General features: G+C 42.1%; 1 protein-coding gene across 4 annotated transcripts in view; it reads left to right on the top strand.

The window, feature by feature from the left end:
• The window catches only part of mxd1 (MAX dimerization protein 1), a 32,723-nt gene extending 15,138 nt beyond the window's left edge, over window positions 1–17,585 (top strand). For all 4 annotated transcript variants that reach the window (XM_071352655.1, XM_071352654.1, XM_071352657.1 and 1 more), the window contains 4 exons: window positions 6,295–6,324; window positions 10,594–10,708; window positions 13,620–13,779; window positions 14,082–17,585. In XM_071352655.1, the coding sequence (XP_071208756.1) occupies window positions 6,295–6,324; window positions 10,594–10,708; window positions 13,620–13,779; window positions 14,082–14,281 (505 nt within the window). In that variant the 3' untranslated portion in view covers window positions 14,282–17,585. The remainder of the gene's footprint in view (window positions 1–6,294; window positions 6,325–10,593; window positions 10,709–13,619; window positions 13,780–14,081) is intronic.
• The last annotated feature ends 891 nt before the right edge of the window (window positions 17,586–18,476 follow it).

Below are 18,476 nucleotides of genomic sequence, written 5' to 3'. Positions count from 1 at the left end.
GGTCACCATAGCAGCACCCACCCGTAGCACGTGCTCCAGCAGGTATATTTCACTGGTCATCCCCAAAGCCACCTCCTCCTTTGGCCGCCTTTCCTTCCAGTTCTCTGCTGCCAATGACTGGAATGAATTGCCAAAATTGCTGGAGACTCATATCTCCCTCACTAACTTTAAGCATCAGCTGTCAGAGCAGCTTACCGATTGCACCTGTACACAGCCCATCTGTAAATAGCCCACCCAACTACCTCATCCCCATATTGTTATTTATTTTTTTGCTCCTTTGCACCCCAGTATCTCTACTTGCACATTCATCTTCTGCACATCTATCACTCCACTGTTTAATTGTAATTATTTCGCCACTGTGGCCTATTTATTGCCTTACCTCCCTAATCTTACTACATTTGCACACACTGTATATAGATTTTTCTATTGTGTTATTGACTGTATGTTTGTTTATCCCATGTGTAACTATTTTTTTAAATAAAAAATTAATAAAAAATTACCCCCTTTTTTTTCTCCCCAATTGGTAGTAGTTAGTCTTGTCTCATTGCTGCAACTCCCGTAGGTACTCGGGAGAGGCGACGGTCGAAAGCCATGAGTCCTCCGAAACACAACCCAACCAAGCCGCACTGCTTCTTGACACAACGCACATCCAACCCGGAAGCCAGCCGCACCAATGTGTCGGAGGAAACACTGTACACCTGGCAACCTGGTCAGCATGCACTGCGCCCGGCCCGCCACAGGAGTCGCTAGTGCGCGATGAGACAAGGATATCCCTGCCGGCCAAACCCTCCCTCACCCGGACGACGCTGGGCCAATTGTGCGTCGCCCCATGGACCTCCCGGTCGCGGCCGGCTTCGACAGAGCCTGGGCTCGAACCCAGAGTGTCTGGTGGCACAGCCTTAGACCACTGCACCACCCGTGAGGCCCCCATGTGGAACTCTGTGTTGTTTGTATCTCACTGCTTTGCTTTATCTTGGCCAGGTTGCAGTTGTAAAGGAGAACTTGTTCTCAACTGGCCTACCTGGTTAAATAAAGATGAAATGAAATAAAATAAAAGTAACATCTTGTAGGCATGGGTGAGGAAGGGTACCACACGCCCATCTGGATATATTACACCCCTTCTCTCTCAGGAATGATCTGAACATATATGTTAATAAAAGTACAGCATTTTGAAACACTTTATTGATTACAATATAGAGATTAATAACCGAGGGGAATCTGAGAATGCAGGGATTCCAGCAGGGTGTGAGTTGAAGTAGTCATATCTGGAGCTGACAAGGGCTGGAATGTAAATGACGTGATCACCTCGGGTTATGGGCAGTCATTCCCTCGGATGAAGAGCATCTCCGTCTTGCTGATTTATGTGCTGTCATCCAGGTGAAAATGACACCTGCGTATTTGATGTAGGAAAAGAGAAAAGAGAAGTGTCCTGTGAATATATATTCTTTTTTTATTTTAATTTCTATTAACATTGTGTTTTGTGGATGAGGGGTTGGGGGAGGTTGATGGGGATGGTGGAGGTGCTGGGTGTGTCCTATTGAGGGCGAAGGGACCTATTGGGGAGGGGATTCTTCATGCAGGCACATTCAGTCGTAGTTTTGTTTATTATATTATTATACATTTTTTTCTTCTATTTTAACAGTTTACTGTGATTATGGATATGCACTCATGTTGACTTATATATTTTAACTTTATTTTTTGCCCAGAGTACACATTTTAGATGTATTATTGTTCTTATTTTATTATTACTACTGTAGCTACATTCTTAAAAATGAAAACAGAAAAAAGTGTAAAAAAATGTATCAAAAGCCTTAAGAGGGAAAAGCACAATGGGCTCTGAACCTATTATTGCTGAAATAACCACTTCCTTTTGTGACTCGAGTCTAATACATTCTGTTGCACACCAAAAATGATTCTGAAGTGTGCCAGGCCATGCAGTCCCAAGATAGAATGGGGGGGGAGAATTTTGGCAGGCAAGAAAATGGCCTTGCTGAAATCACCCCCCCCCCCCCCCCCCTTCTAATTTCCTTAATTTTGTGGCTACAGTCAAATACTTTGTGGCACACATCAGAGTCAAATACTTTCTATAGAACAAACTTCACATCAGGATAGGCAACCTAAATGAATAATTAATGTATGTGTGTTATATTAAACAGAGGGAGTAAAATGTAGGCAAGCAATAAAAATTTCAGAACAACTACTAGTCTAAGACATGAGAGAGATGACAAATTTTGGAAAATAGATTTATTTATAGACTAATGCACTTGAAACAAATAGCCAAACCAAAAACTGCAGACATTACTAGTGCCTCCCCTGCGATCAAAATTACATAGAAAATAAAATGAACCGCAGCCTAACATGATAAGAAATCTCAACTAGCAAGCAAGTCGCAGCAATGAAGAATTGAGTGCGTTCACGTGAAGGGGTGGATTCTGTCAGGGGGGAGCTTTTCGGCACAACCGTTCCTCAAGTTATAATGCGTTAGTTGCTTACTGGACACTGGCAATCTGTGTGAAATGTTAGTTCGTTAGCTGGTTAACTACTATCTGTGAAATATTGTTTTCCCTATACAGTATGTGGTTAATTTTCAGAATGAGAGAATTAGGTGAAAATGAGGCTTTGCTTGTTAAACAAGTGGATTCATGGATCAAGTGTAGCTGGAGCTGGGCCTGGCTTATGCTGGATGCCAATAGAGGTGAAAGAAATGCCACACACTTTCCCTCTTTCAATACAGTGGATAAAAAGGGGTATGACAGGTGTACTCTCTGCCTGAAAGAGATCAATTATGCCAACGAAGGGTATCATGCTCTGCTGGCACATTTTAGAACAGATGTCCACTAGCAGAAAGTGTGCAATGTAGTAACGTGCAGTGTATCCCACAGATATTGCTTTTGTTGTGTTGAACTTGACAGTAACACCTTTGTGTGAGTGAGGGGGATTATTAAAAAATTTACTCAGTGAACGTTATTTTTGCACACATGTAGCCTTGTGCTCTTGATCGATGTCTACTATAGTGGCCACTATAATAGAGCAAAAATATATCTGTTAGAATGAAACAATTTCTACTTTAAGATGTTTTTTTCCCCAAGTACAATATTTGTGTGTGTGGTCACAAGCGTTCTATTATAAAGGCTGTCATGGCTAGCTGCAATATTATTGTATTGTCTAGGCAACAAATAACATTGGATTGCTTTCCTTACATTTTTTAGCTGTGAGTCAGGTTCACATGAACCACTTTTTATTTTACACATAGAGACTGATCATGTAGATCATATTCTTTGTTGTTTAATTAGTTAAAACCTGCATTTCCCCCTAACAGGAATTTTTGTCACCTTTTTGGGCCCTCACCAGTTTGCATCCCTGAAATATGCAACAACTAGGATGGGTTGCTGATATTACTAGGATTGTGCTTTTGGCTTCTGGACAACGAAAGAAAGTTCATATGAAAACCAATAGAACAGGAGAGAAATACTGTAAAGGTTTTTTGATTGATAGTTTAGCTGTTGTTGTTAGCTGCTTCATGCTGCTCCTTTCTCTAGACTCCTACTGCTCCCTGCAGCCTATCTGTGAGTTGCCTAGAAACGAGTCTCCGCTCTTGCGCACGGCTAACTGACTAGAGACAGCCTTTAGTTGACGCAAGAAAGCTACTTTCTAACCCTAAACTCACTGTACATTAGCTACTATTTTTGGCAAAATAATAATTCCAGTCAACCAAGACACTGTTCCAGTTTTATGACTGACACGATTTGTTAAATTCTGACACCAATTTTATTCCACATAATTATGCAAATTAACCTATAAACTGATAAACATGACAGGACAAGGTTTTATTTTCTGCAGCTAACAGACTAACGGTTCACTTTTTAAAATCCCTAGCAGGGGTATTCAACCTGGGTCCGCAACCAGGTACTGCAGGGGGTTCACTTAAATATTCTAAATACATTTTAAAAAGTGGGAAAATATATTTTTTATTTCAGTGTTTTTATGAATATCGCTGGCAACAACAGAATAAAAATGAATTTACAGTAGACAAAAGTATGAAAGAGTACTATCCTAATAATTGAGCAAATTACACTCAATGGAGCAATTCAGAATTGAGTTGCGAATTGCTTTTAAATTCTTGAACTCGATTTGAATTGGCCACGCCCACAGGAAGCAGAATCTGAATTTAATTTAAAATAAAGGAAGTATAATTAAAATTAAATGAAATCTGAATGAATGATTCTAAACATCATCATAGAACATGTTATTTTGACATGTATGGTTACCAATACCATGTAGCATAAGGTTGAAAACGGACTCCTAAAATAATTTTTAATAATTTCAGTGGTCTGGAAATATTATAGGATCATGTTGTGAGTTGTCTTTAATAATTTATAATTCCCTTAAAGATTAAAAAATATATATATAACAAAAAGATATACATTTCCCAGAATGGATAAGATCAAACACTACAGAATGGAAGGGAACAACCTAACATCTGATGACAAAGAAAAATGTAATAAAATATTTGTCAAATTAATGAGACTCATGTTTCACGTCTCAGTTGAATTGTTATTTTTTCTATTCAAATTCTGCTTCATGTGGGGTGTGGTCAATTCAAATTCATTGTTTTCAATTCAGGAATCCCGAATTGACCTCAACCCTGCTCTGCAGATTATTTCAGAAAAAGAGACTTGACTGGCTGTGTGGAGCCTGAAGAGAGAAATCTGTGTGTCTGTGTGCTCTTGTTGGTAGAGCTGGTAGGACTCTAGGCTGCTGGTAAACGGTGCAGTACACTGCAATGCAGGAAGCCTTTAAATCATCTCTGTCTATCTATATGACCACCGCTTTCTCTCGTTCTCTCGCTCTGTCTCTCTGTCTCTCATATCCATCCCACCGCCTTCTCACCGTCTCTTTCGCTTGCTCTCTGAGGGGGCGGTATCAGCTAAGGTGAACTGGGAGAAGAGTGAGGGTCTGATTTATGGGGAGATGGGCCAGAGAATCACATTTTATTGGTCACATACACATATTTAACAGATGTTATTGCGGGTGTAGCGAAATGCTTATGTTCCTAGGTCCAACAGGGCAGTAATATCTATATATGCAGTAATATCATTTCACTACAATACACACAAATTTAAAGGAAAATAATGGAGTTAAGAAATATATAAATATTAGGATGAGCAATGTTGGAGTGGCATTGATTAAAATACAGTAGAATAGAATACAGTATGTAAACATTAAAGTGACCAGTGATTTTATATATATAGGGCAGCAGCCTCTAAGGTGCAGGGTCGAGTAACCGGGTGGTAGCCGGCTAGTGATGGCTAATTTAACAGTCGGATGGCCTTGAGATTGAAAAACAGCTTCTATCTCGGTCCCAGCGTTGATGCATACTCTGATTTCATACTCTTCCTGGGGAGCTACAGTTGGGTAGGGAGGAAGTTCATAGGGGTGTTCTTGGGGACCACAGAATTTCAGGAGAGAAGTTGGGAGGGGCTGGTGGACAAGATTACGGCTAAATTGTCTAAATGGTGGTGTTGTTGCCACTGATGTCTTTCAGGTGAAAGGTCCTGCTCACTAACAACTTGGCTGATTAAATTCTCTGGCACAGGCTGATCGTGTTGGAGTGAGCATGAAGGGACCAAAGACTAGTGGGCAGGGTGAAGGCTTTCTGTCTACAAGCTGCACAGAGTCTTCTGTAGCAGCAGGGGGTGTGCTGGTGAGACACTGCATGGGCTGTTCTAAGGAGGGCAAGGGGCCTTGGATACGACAGGCACTTGTTCTTGTTGGATCTTGTGCAGGTCATTATGTCAACCATTACTCTGTTCTTAGGGTGTGGAAAGAGACTCTTAACTGTTCACAGAGACGTTTCACAGCCTGGAGCCTTGTGGCTCCCCTATGTTCCACAATCCCCTCATCCAGACCAGAGTGCTGACCTCTGCTAACTTGTGGGCCAAACCTTGTGAGAGCGGGGTTCACAAGGTTGGGTGACCTGAGAGAGGAGGATGGGTGAAAATCTTCTAGCGACATGGGAAGGCTTCCTTCCTCCTTAAAGTCCTCCAGGCTGCTGCAGCAGGTGGTGGAAGGGGGTCCATGCTACTGGGTTCCTTCAGAGAGCTGCTGGGAAATGGGCAGAGACTGGGCCGAAGACAAGCCTCTCTCTCGCTGTAATAACTCCATGGCTGACTGCAGTGGTGGCAAACGAGAGGAGAGGAATCTTTAAAGCACTTTACTGAAGCACGCTGAATTTACTGTGCGACGATTTGTAAGGACAGTTTCTAACCTCTGTGTCCCTCTGTCTGTTTACAGATCCATACACAACGAGATGGAGAAGAACAGGTAGGTCGAATCCCACATCAAGGTCGCCGTCTCTCTCCTCATTCCCACATGGATAGTTAGGAGCACCAGAGAGAGTTATTACCGGGAAATTAACAGTGCAGAATGCAGCCCGGAGGATAATCCTACTGCTTATCCTACAAGGGATCAAATCAAATGTATTTATATAGCCCTTCTTACATCAGCTGATATCTCATAGTGCTATACAGAAACCCAGCCTAAAACCCCAAACAGCAAGCAATGCAGGTGTAGAAGCACGGTGGCTAGGAAAAACTCCCTAGAAAGGCCAAAACCTAGGAAAAAACCTAGAGAGGAATCAGGCTATGAGGGGTGGCCAGTCCTCTTCTGGCTGTGCCGGGTGGAGATTATAACAGAACATGGCCAAGATGTTCAAATGTTCATAAATGACCAGCATTGTCAAATAATAATAATCACAGTAGTTGTCGAGGGTGCAGCAAGTCAGCACCTCAGGAGTAAATGTCAGTTGGCTTTTCATAGCCGATCATTAAGAGTATCTCTACCGCTCCTGCGGTCTCTAGAGAGTTGAAAACAGCAGGTCTGGGACAGGTAGCATGTCCGGTGAACAGGTCAGGGTTCCATAGCCGCAGGCAGAACAGCTGAAACTGGAGCAGCAGCACGGCCAGGTGGACTGGGGACAGCAAGGAGTCATCATGCCAGGTAGTCTTGGCATGCCAGGTAGACCACTGGTCTCTCTGTGGCCTCTCCCTGGCTGTGCCTGGTCTCTCTTTGGCCCGCTAACACACTGCCAGAGGAGAGAACAGTGAGACTCATTCCCTCTGTCAACTTCTGTGTGTGTGTGTGCTCGTATGAACCCACTTAAACGCCCACCACCCTGTCTCAGTCCAAGTCCTCTGTTACAGTGAGTCCCATAGCAGCTTAGCCTGCCTGGTGGAGCTGGCCACTGTGTAACCTGACTCTGTCATGTTATGGCATCCCAGTGTTCTGCCCTTTGGACTAGTTCATACTAAGCTAAGCCTCGGGCCAGCTGAGGAACGTCACCTGGATGTGTTCCACTCCGTTGTGTATTTGTTTGTCTCCTGTGTGTTTATTGGAGAGGGAGAGGGGGTGTGTGTGTGTGTGTTTTCCACGGTGGCTCTGTGTCGCTCTCTCACCCAGGAGCATTAGAATAGTTATTACTCATTCATGCTGCAGTTGAAATTGATAAACGCATACTATGATCTCATATCCCTCTGGAGTACTCCCAGTACCAAATATTCTCCATACACCTAGCCTTGAGCTTCAAATAACATTTAAAATGTTCTCAACTAGCCCACATTTGTGCAATTTCACCCCACTCATGCACACGTGGCCTTTGGGGTGCACGCAAGCATACACACACACACACAGAAAATTGGTTGTACCTCCTCCCACCTGCCTGTGTGTGCATGTAGCAGCCTCCAGGGGGAGGTGTTTTATGTGTGTTGTGTAGCAGGGTCTTGTGGTCACCCACCGACACATCTTTAGCTGCACAGAGAGAGGGAAGTGAGGAGAGGAGATAAAGGGGGGATAAATAAAGGGATACAGAACAGCTTAATGTAAATCTAGTGATCACCACACCTCTCCTCTGTGTTTAGTAACAATGTTGTTGAAATGTACATGGAACTACAGATGTCGGATCTTAATTTGATCGCTGAGAATTTTCCTTCTGCATCAGGAAATTCAAATGAGCCTTATGAATCCCTGAAAATGAGCAGTTCTCTATCTCCATGCGGGGGCAGTTGAGTCATTGAGATCAGGGTTTGCTATCAAAATAATATTATCTCTCTCGTTCGCTCAAACACTAGGCTTAGGTCCTAGTACTGCAACATTCAAATGTACAAACAAGTATCTGAAATTCAGCCATACAGCCATACAGCCATACATCAACAACCGTCGTTTTGTATAGATTAATAACACAAGGTAGATATTGGTCTCCACTAGGCTACAACATACAGGTGTCAAGTGTTTCCTAAGGTTATGAATGAACTGTCAAAATAGAGTTGAATCTGGGTTGGTCTAGCGGTTAGGGCCGCTGCCTTCACGTATAGGCCTACCGTGTTGCTGTGGGTTCCATTCTGGCCCATGCACTTCTGGCACAAATAACGCAATCCCCCTGATTGACTTGATTAAGTTACACATTTCAAATGTGGACAGTCAAGGGATATTTTACCCCTGATCTTGATAAAAAATTACCATACCAGACAGTTTAGGGTAATATAAATAGGAAACAAATTACATAATAACAATAGGCTACACCAACATTAGTTTCCATTCATACAAAGTGTCAGGTAAATTGCCACAGTAGATTTGCTGTGGTAAACAAGGAAATTAGTTGTTCTATTGAACGGAATAATTGTCAATCGCCCATAGTCTGTTCAAACAGGGCTACGCTGTTCCGATGACAACACCAACCAGATGGTGAAACACTGGTTTTGAAGTTCACAGGCGGGGCTACCTCATCACGTGGCCATGACCGTGGCCATGACCGGCCATGACCGACTCATGTACGCTGCACAAGCAGGACCAACATCTTTTAGGGAGTGGTAATGAGTTTACCAAAAGTGGTTGTAATTGAGATCAGCATTGTGGGTGAATTAGCTGTCGATTTTAATCTAGTGCCATCGATGGTTGCAACTTGCAATAGGCCATTTGATTATATTCCAACAGGCTACATTCTGTAGGCTACCCATTAGCCTATCCATTGTCATATAATACAAGGTGTGAATACCTATAATGGGCTACTGTTTGTTTCACTGGCTGAGTTGACAAGATCATCAGTTGATTGACAGATGTAGTCCTATTGTAGAGCGATAAACTTTCCTCCAGTGTGGATGCTCTCCCACGTTTTATAATTAGGCTATGTATAATTTTATGGTCTTTAGTGTGGATTGGAAGCCTGTATTGTGTGGCTTTAATATATTCATTTTGTAAAGCTGTCAAGATATTTACGTATTTGAGCCTATCCAAAGACGATTTCGTTGAGCTGAGACACTTTTCTCTGATGTGTAAATTCAGACTATTCGTTTTACTTCTTGAAAACATTGAAATAAATGCAATTAACCAGAGTCGATGTCCCCCCCAGAGTCGATGTCTGCGCCCCTGCGGAAATCTAATTAGCATAATTTAAAAAAACATTAAAATCCTTGTTTAAACTAGACATACAATGAGCTCCAAAATTGTTGAGACAGTGACTTTGTGTTTGTTTTCGCTCTGTATTACAGCACTTAGGATTTGAAATGAGACAGTGACTTTGAGGTCAAAGTGCAGACTGTCAGTTTTAATTTGACCGTATTTTCGTCCATATCGGGTTAACCGTTTAGAAATTCCAGCACTTTTTGTACATAGTCCCAATAGAAAGGAATGGTAAATAATGTATTGTGTCATTTTGGAGTCACTTTTATTGCAAATAAAAATAGAATGTTTCTAAACACTACATTTCATTTGGATGCTACCATAATTACGGATAGTCCTGAATGAATCATGAATAATGATGAATGAGAGTTAGACGCACAAATATTGTACACCCCCCCATGTCTTGGGGGTATGATATTTGTGCGTCCTCTATGAATACTGATGATACATAGGCATGTTGTTTTGAATTATTTTGTTTTAAGCCTTTCCCAAACCATAGCCCGCCCCTAACCTTAATCACTCGGAATGAATGCCTAAACTGTTAACCCATTTTTAGTTGTTTCTGTTTTAACCTTGTAACCACAGAGAATTAATGCAGCCAAAATAGACATTTGTTCATGAGTCAAAGGGCAGTGGGCCGGATTCGAACCCATGCCGTCTCTGGCATATGTGTGCCGGGTTAAGCGGCTGTAACCCGCTGGACCACATAGGCACTGATATAACCAAAAATGTATTCTGCTTATTGCTTGCCTTCAACATATATAATAAAACAATTTATCTAAAAAAAATGTTTCCCCTAATGAAAAATACATCTACCCCCTACAAATGTCAGTTTATTATAACCCACATAAGAACTCACACGAGATGCGCTGTAGTCCTCAATTAGTCTACATAAGGTATACTGTAGGTACGGTACTGCACTGTATACAAACACCGCTTCTGGCTGCCTCCTGGTGGCGATTCTAAATATTTCTTCAGATATGAAAATTATCCTGCAACGAAAGGGTTCAGATTAAGATTGGACATCTGTATAGAAGATGATTCCACTGTACATGTGACTTGGTTTACCAGGGTTTAAGGGAACTGATTTAATTATGCTTCTCCGTTTCTCTCTTTCGCTCTCCCTCTCTCTCTCTGCAGAAGAGCACACCTACGGCTGTGTTTAGAGCGATTGAAATCCCTCGTTCCATTGGGACCAGACTCCAACAGGCATACCACCCTCAGCCTGTTGATGAGAGCCAAGAAACACATCGGGGTGGGTGTGCCGGGAAGTAATCAGTTCCAAGTGGTTTCTGTTTCAAGAGGGCAATTTAATTGACCATTGTAGAGGTCAGAAGAGGGGGCTTGTCTGTTTCTGCCTCAGCTAACCCCTTGGCATGGTTACAGCAACAGTTGACTAAAACAAAAAGACATCTGTTAGCCTGGCTAGCTAGAGGGTAATGAGTATAGCACTAACTCTGGTGAGTGACTGGTGTACAGCTAGTTGTAGAGTACACAGCTCAGTTGGTTAGGTGATTTAAGGTGGAGTGAAGTGGCAACTTGTTAAAAAGTAAACCCTGCATCACTCAAGGACCAGGGTTACCTACCCTGTAGAGCAGGGATTCCCAAACTGGGGGAAATGCCGTCGGGGGAACGCCAAATAAAAATGTGGTTCACATTTTTTTTTACCTTTTTTTTTTAACATTTTCTTTTTTTCTCACCTGAGTAGTTTCATTTCACTGCCAAAAATAAAATTAAACCATCTAGTGTTCAGAGAAATAACGACACAATGTCAAATACAGGTAGCCTAGTCAAATAATTAACATCCAATCACGTTAACCGTTACTCTCTCGCGGGAATTCCACTAATGGTCTGTATGTTGCCAAATGTAGCTGCTGCTCATGTTGGTATCTGTACTGATGGCGCAAAAGTCATGACAGGGAGACATAGTGGAGTGGTAACGCGCGTTCAAGCAGTTGCTCCCGACGCCACTTGGGTACACTGCAGCATCCACGAAAGGCTCTTGCTGCCAAGGGAATGCCTGACAGCTTGAAAGACGTTTCGGACACTACAGTGAAAATGGTTAACTTTGTTAAAGCAAGGCCCCTGAACTCTCGTGTATTTTCTGCACTATGCAATGATATGGGCCGCGACCATGTAACACTTTTACAACATACAGACGTGCGCTGGTTATCAAGGGGCAAAGTATTGACACGTTTAAAAAAAATTTAGAGACGAGCTTAAAGTTTTCTTTACTGACCATAATTTTCACTTGTCTGACCGCTTGCATGATGACGAGTTTCTCACACGACTAGCCTACCTGGATGATGTTTTTTCTCGCCTGAACGATCTGAATCTAGGCTTACAGGGACTCTGTAACTATATTCAATGTGCGGGACAAAATTGAGGCTGATTAAGAAGTTGGAGCTCTTTTCTGTCTGCATTAACAAGGACAACACACAGGTCTTTCCATCATTGTATGATTTTTTTGTGTGCAAATGAACTCAAGTTTACGGACTATGTCAAATGTAGTATAGCGAAGCACCTGAGTGAGGTGGGTGCGCAATTACGCAAGTACTTTCCCGAAACAGATGACACAAACAACTGGATTCGTTATCCCTTTCATGCCCTGCCTCCAGTCCACTTACTGATATCGAAACGAGAGCCTCATCAAAATTGCAACAAGCGGTTCTGTGAAAATTGAATTTAATCAGAAGCCACTGCCAGATTTCTGGATTGGGCTGCGCTCAGAGTGTCCTGCCTTGGCAAATCGTAAACTGTTAAGACACTGATGCCCTTTGCAACCACGTACCTATGTGAGAGTGGATTCTCGGCCCTCACTAGGATGAAAACTAAATTCAGGCACAGACTGTGTGGAAAATGATTTAAGAGTGAGACTCTCTCCAATACAACCTAACATTGCAGAGTTATTTGCATCCTGTTCTTTGTCACTTCCCACGAGCCGGGTTGTGACAAAAACTCACACTCATTCTTATGATTAATAAATGTATCGTATAGTGTGTGTGGCAGGCTTACAATGATGGCAAAAAACAACATTTGAGAGTGCGCTGACCCTGGGGCTAGAGGGGGTACACAGCTGGAGGTTGAATGTTTGAAGGGGAACGGGACTATAACAAGTTTGGGAACCATTGCTGTAGAGGAACCTATCCATGGTTAACTATGTGGATGAGGCCAGTACAATATATTAAAGTTAACTGTCCAGTGTGTCCAGATGTCTAAAATTGTAATTAAGTATGTTATAGTGCTGAGCAATTAACCAACATGTAGGTTATTTTTCAGTTTTTAAACAACTAATTGATCGACGTTGGTACAATTATTTGAATTCCATTTTGTTCATTTTTTCTGAGCTCAATGCACAGCTTCTCTAGAGATCCATCAGATCCAGTCTGAACTGTGCGAAGTTGTAGGGATTTGTAGTTTTCAACAGGCCAATATTCTACATAGTTTCGCGCATAAAATGTGGTAATTAACTAAAATTACCAATATCCATTGTACATTTACTTGTCCGGTCTCTGATTCGTTCATGATTTAAGTGATTGATAGTTGGTATTCAGCAGTCAAAAAATATGCATTATTTACTTTGAAGAACTACAAAATAGTGATTTTGTCGGACAGCATAGGCAGCTGTTCTATAGAAATGAGATGATGACTTAGAATGAAATAATAAAGTCATCAAATAAAACAAACATCTGAAATATTTTATATAAATAATGTGAATAAATTATGATTAATAAGTGCTAATGGGAAGTCACTACCATCATGGGACTTTTATTAATAGTTTTATTCTGTGTTAGAGCATTCCACCCAAATAATTGAAATCGAAGAACCGTGATAATCTTTTAATAATTGAACCGAAACCAAACAGACCAAAAAGCACTAATCACTCAGTACTAGTTTGTTAAAAAGCAGCTTTTCTGTTGGAATGGATGAGTCAACATTTATTTGAGTATGAGTTAACAGAATATGAATGTTTAAAAGTTAGATTTTCACTGGACAGTTACTTTACTGTATCACTTTTACATACAGTACTGAGGTCAGAGGTTGCAGGAGGGCAAGAGGAGATGTTAGCATGTCTTAAAGTAGCTGCCACAACGTGTGCACACACACAAAGTGAGGATGTTGTCTGACTGTAATGCTGTCTGACTGTATGTGTGTGTCTGCTGTAGAGGTTGGAGGAGAGCGAGCGGAGAGCCCAGCATACCTTAGACCAGCTGCAGAGGGAGCAGAGGCACCTGCAACGACGTCTGGAGCAGCTAGGGGTGGAGAGAACACGTATGGACAGCACAGGATCCACCGTCTCCTCCGACAATCCTGACTCAGACCAGGGTGAGCACACACGTCACACATGACCAAAATTAGCTGGCACTGTAAATATTTTTTGTTGATGGCCATGGCTGTTATGTTCACCAATGTATAGATAAAGACACTGTTCAGTGATGTAGGCCATCATTGTAAATAAGAATGTGTTCTTAACTGACTTGCCTAGTTTAAATAAATGTTACATATGAGAAATATGGTGCATCACACATTGGTAATCCAAGGTAGTTCTGTTGTGGGCACAGTAGAGATTACATTGGAGCTGCCGTGTGTTTTAGGGTGATAGTATTAATCTGTAGTGTGTGTAACAGAGGAGGAGCTGGATGTGGACGTGGAGGGGACTGACTACCTGCTGGGGGATCTGGAGTGGAGCACCAGCAGTGTGAGTGACTCTGACGAGAGGGGAAGCCTGCGCAGCAGCTGCAGTGATGAGGGCTACTCCAGCGCCAGCCTGCGCCTGCAGAACCAAAACACTCAGGAGAACGCCAAGCATTTGGGCTGCAGCCTATAAGAGCACAGCCCTCAACCTCTGGCCCATGTGCAACGGCGTCCCTCTATCGTCAAGTTAACTCGCGCCCACCAACCAGTCTCTGCCAATCAGACCTCACTCCCAGCAGGACTGGCCTTCTGACAAAGCCCTCTGTATTCCACCTCTCTTTCCCCCTCAGACCTCCAACACCTGAGACACCCATCATCCCATTTCAACGTCCATCGGCCAACCAAAATGGAAGATCAGTCTCTGGTACTGCCCATTCAGAGCCTCTGGCTCAATAAGATGAGTAGGATTTGGAAGACACTCCTCCGTCCATCCCTTTCTGTGTCCATCACCTCCCTCCCTTCCTGATCTGCTGTCTGTTTCAGTGTAAGAGCAGATAGGTGACTTGACTGTTTTCACGTATCCATGTTGTTTCCCCCTTCCAGCGTCCGAGAACGAAAGACTTCAGCTAGAGAATGTTATTACAACACTACACCTACACCTCACTGCCCCCCCCTCCCTTCGACCGCCAGCTCCAGCTCCCATCTCGCCCATTTCTCCAATGAGACTGGCCCCTCTATAGGTGGTGGTACAAACAATCGGCGCATGGATGGTATTTAGCACTTAGAGACAGTATAGGAAGGGATTGTCTGGGTCAAAGAGCTGTGGTCATTGTAATCAATATACTGTATGTCTCCTTAAAAGACATTGCAGCTATTGTAGTAATGTTATCAGGTGTAGTCTATTAGAAAGTATTTATGGTAAATAATTGTCTACCTGCACTGTCTACATGTAAAGTCCTCACTGGGAGTTCTACAACACTAAGCACGGGTGTGATTTGATGTCATCCATGTTCCACACCACTTCATTGTTTTGCGATCGGCAGCAATACATCCATCCCTCTCTCCTCTACCTGGCTTAGCGGTTGGATAGATACCTCCATGTTTTTGGCTCTTATAATGAGGGGCTATTACTTTTTAGTTTTTATTTTGGCATACCCTGTACTTTCAAATCCACACCTGGCATTCTGGGGTATCTTTTATCTTCCTCTCTGATGACGGTGGCGTCTAACTCATCTTTTAATGTGATGGTCTGTGTTGCTGCTAGTCATGTCCTGTAGCCAGTGGTAGTCACTTGAATATGTGTTGAAGTTATACAGACAGACAGTAAGTTACCGGTAATTGTTAAAAGTAGACCAGTGGAGGGATTAAAGCACATTCCATGTTCGAGAGAAAGTAGGCCAGATGGAGCATTACCTTCATCCATATTTATGAGGGAGGATTTTCAGTTTTTAAAGCCAGGAAGGATCTAGCTAACTGCTTCAGGTTACCCACAAGCAGAACACAACAGATGTGCTGACTTGCTTTGCCTTTGGGTCAGAGCACAGTACAAGGAAGATGAATGTCTTGTGAGTTTGTTCCCCTCTGGAAAGAAAAGAGCAGAAAGGCTACTGTACACTAAAGATACTCTCCTCTACCTTGTCTATATACTTAGATATTGTTTATGCAAAATGTTATGTTTATGTAAATAGTTTACACAGAAAGATCTGTTTATCAAAAAAAAAGTATTTATATTAGATGTAAATATATAGATATATCTATTTAATTGGTTGTCGCTTTACTAGTTTTTGTTGTGAGGGTTTCTATGTATAGTTGGTTTGCACAGCATAGTTGATCCAGAGCTTTTTAGATCTGTAGTTTGTGCCTATAGGCTTTTGTGTCCTTTCAAAATTGGCACGGTGCTCCTAGAATTGAAATTGTTTTATTTGTGGTTCATTATATTTATCTATTTAAAATCTATCCTCTTTGTCAACAGATAAATAATGCAAAAAAAAAAAGTATATTAATATAAAATGTATTACATTGAAAAGAGGAGCTGGCGTGTGTGTTTGTGCTTTGGCATTGCTGTGATGGTGTTAAGCTACAGTGGGCTTTGTGCCTGGGGGCCTTAAACAAAATGGCTTCTCCACCCAAGAGATTATAACACATTGTAGAAAGAGGAGGAATTGGTGGGTTCAATAACCAGGGGATAAGATGGGGAGGTTTGCAGCAGCATTTGAATGTAGTCGACTAGCCTATAATATATCTCCCCCTGCACTGTTGCAGCACAATGCCAAAGGAACCTCAAACTGTCACTGCAGAATCTCGTTAGAACGGGAAGACGGTTGGTACACACCAAAAAAATCCTTCAAAAATAGGAGTATGATTGTTTAGTCTATTTCTGTGGAATGCTGCACTTCTATGTAATTTTAAAACCCTATCCAAAAAGAGAATGAAGTAGCCATGCTAGAAGGGGAATGTTGTGAATTGAGTACACGACTGAGACTGGTGCTATGGGGCAGGTGTATGTACGTCTTGTCACTGTCTTCAGAGAGAAACTATAATGGTTTGGGAGAGGGACGGTTGTTTTTAATGGGAAAACACTGTCGCATTTGTATGGATGTTTTTATTGGTTTACTATTAAAAAGGTGAAAAACAGTATCGCTTTTCAAAGAAAACCTAATATATTATTAAAGCTAAGCATTGTCTGTTATTGAGGAGCCACACACTCCTCTCCTTCCCTCTCTCCCTGTCCATGGCCTGTTTTATACGTCTTCCACTCCTACCTGTGTGTGAATGTGACTCCCATAGAGAAGAGATCCTGATTCATTTCTATGGTGGTTCCCCCCATCCTCCACATGCTGTGGGCCAGCCACCATGGTGCAGAGGGAGCCTGAGGGAGCAGACTGGGCTGTGTAGTATAGCTGCAGCTGTCCTCCCTCCCTATATAAAACTCTGTTAACACCCTCGGTGCTTCAGCCTCTGCCTTAAGAGCAGGTGTGGATTCTTAAAAAAGAACAAGAAGATCAATGCAGTTGGCTTCTGTGTAGTCCAGTGTAAGCTATATAGGATATCATCCTGGGAATTCTCTTTTTTGTTTTGTGTATATTTGGGTTACGTTCGTACGAAGTGGCTTAAGCCTTAAAACAGACGAATGTAAGAGAACCATAGTAAAGTATATATTATATACGTTCATATATAATATAGGTGTAGACATGTTTTTATCACAAAGGGTCATTATTTTCATTGTAACTGTGTCTCAGGTGTTGCTCTCCCTCTCATACGTACGCACACACAGACATACACACGTTGTCATACACACATCAGAACAGACTCTGCCTTTTGAAGGCTTAAGAAGGATTTATGTCAAACTATAAAAAGGGGGACATTTTCTGCACACATTTTTTTAGAATTAGGGATTTTAAACATTGTGAAAACAATCTTTGGGAAGTGTGGTGCAGTCATTTCTATTTGCCAGTGATATAAAAGGAATAAAACCATTTGAAAGCCTTGTTTACCTAGCTACTTTCCTTGTCTTTGTGTTCATGGCTCATTCTGATTATTTGAAATATGCATTTATTTCTGCTTATGCTGATATGTGGCTGTCTTGCTTACCTTAATTGAATGCACTGACTGTAAGTTGCTCTGGAAAGGGTGTTTGCTAAATGACCGTAATGTAAATCTAATGCAGAACATCCCTATATACTATAGTAGTAAAAATCCAAATTGACGATATAGGGAATCTTCAGCTTTGCTTGGAGACCTTGTCAATGTGGAGGAATGCCAGACAGGAAAACAAAGCTACCATCTTGGGAGGTAATCAAAGCTAGCTCTCTGGCAAGCAGAATAACTATTTTCTGACAGCAATCTGTTGCCTAAATCCCTGGTTTGACCAGAAAAATCTGCTGTTCAATAACCAGTGGATGAAGGGAAGGAGGGAGTGATGGAAGGGGCAGGACGAGGATGGGCATTTAGAGCATCCTTCCTCAGAACAGTGTCGTCTCACTGGTACAGCAGTACACACACACATACAGTCCCGAATAACACAGAAATACAATTTCATTATCTTGGCTCCTTTGTGACAGTCCATCCTTGTCTGGTTTCCCACAGAGGGACAGAGATAGAGGAGAGTGCGGTGTGGATATTCTAGTGTGGGTTGCTGTCTAACACTCGATGAAAGGATTCCAGCAGACTTCTGACCCTTCCCTGGTGACTGAGATGAGGTATTCTTCCAGTATCTAATTCCGACTGGAATAATATGTGTCCAAATCAGTCTGTATGAGATGCTCAGTGCTTCTAGCCTACTGGCCAAAGGAAATCTGAAGCCTTATTCTGTTCTGAACTAGTGTTTAGATAGACTCCAGCAGGGCAGAAGAGGCATTGACTTATTAAAGTATTTTGACCTCACCTGT

Source organism: Salvelinus alpinus, chromosome 19 (genome assembly GCF_045679555.1).
Source record: "Salvelinus alpinus chromosome 19, SLU_Salpinus.1, whole genome shotgun sequence".
Lineage (NCBI taxonomy): Eukaryota > Metazoa > Chordata > Actinopteri > Salmoniformes > Salmonidae > Salvelinus > Salvelinus alpinus.
This window is presented reverse-complemented; position numbering and strand designations above follow the sequence as displayed.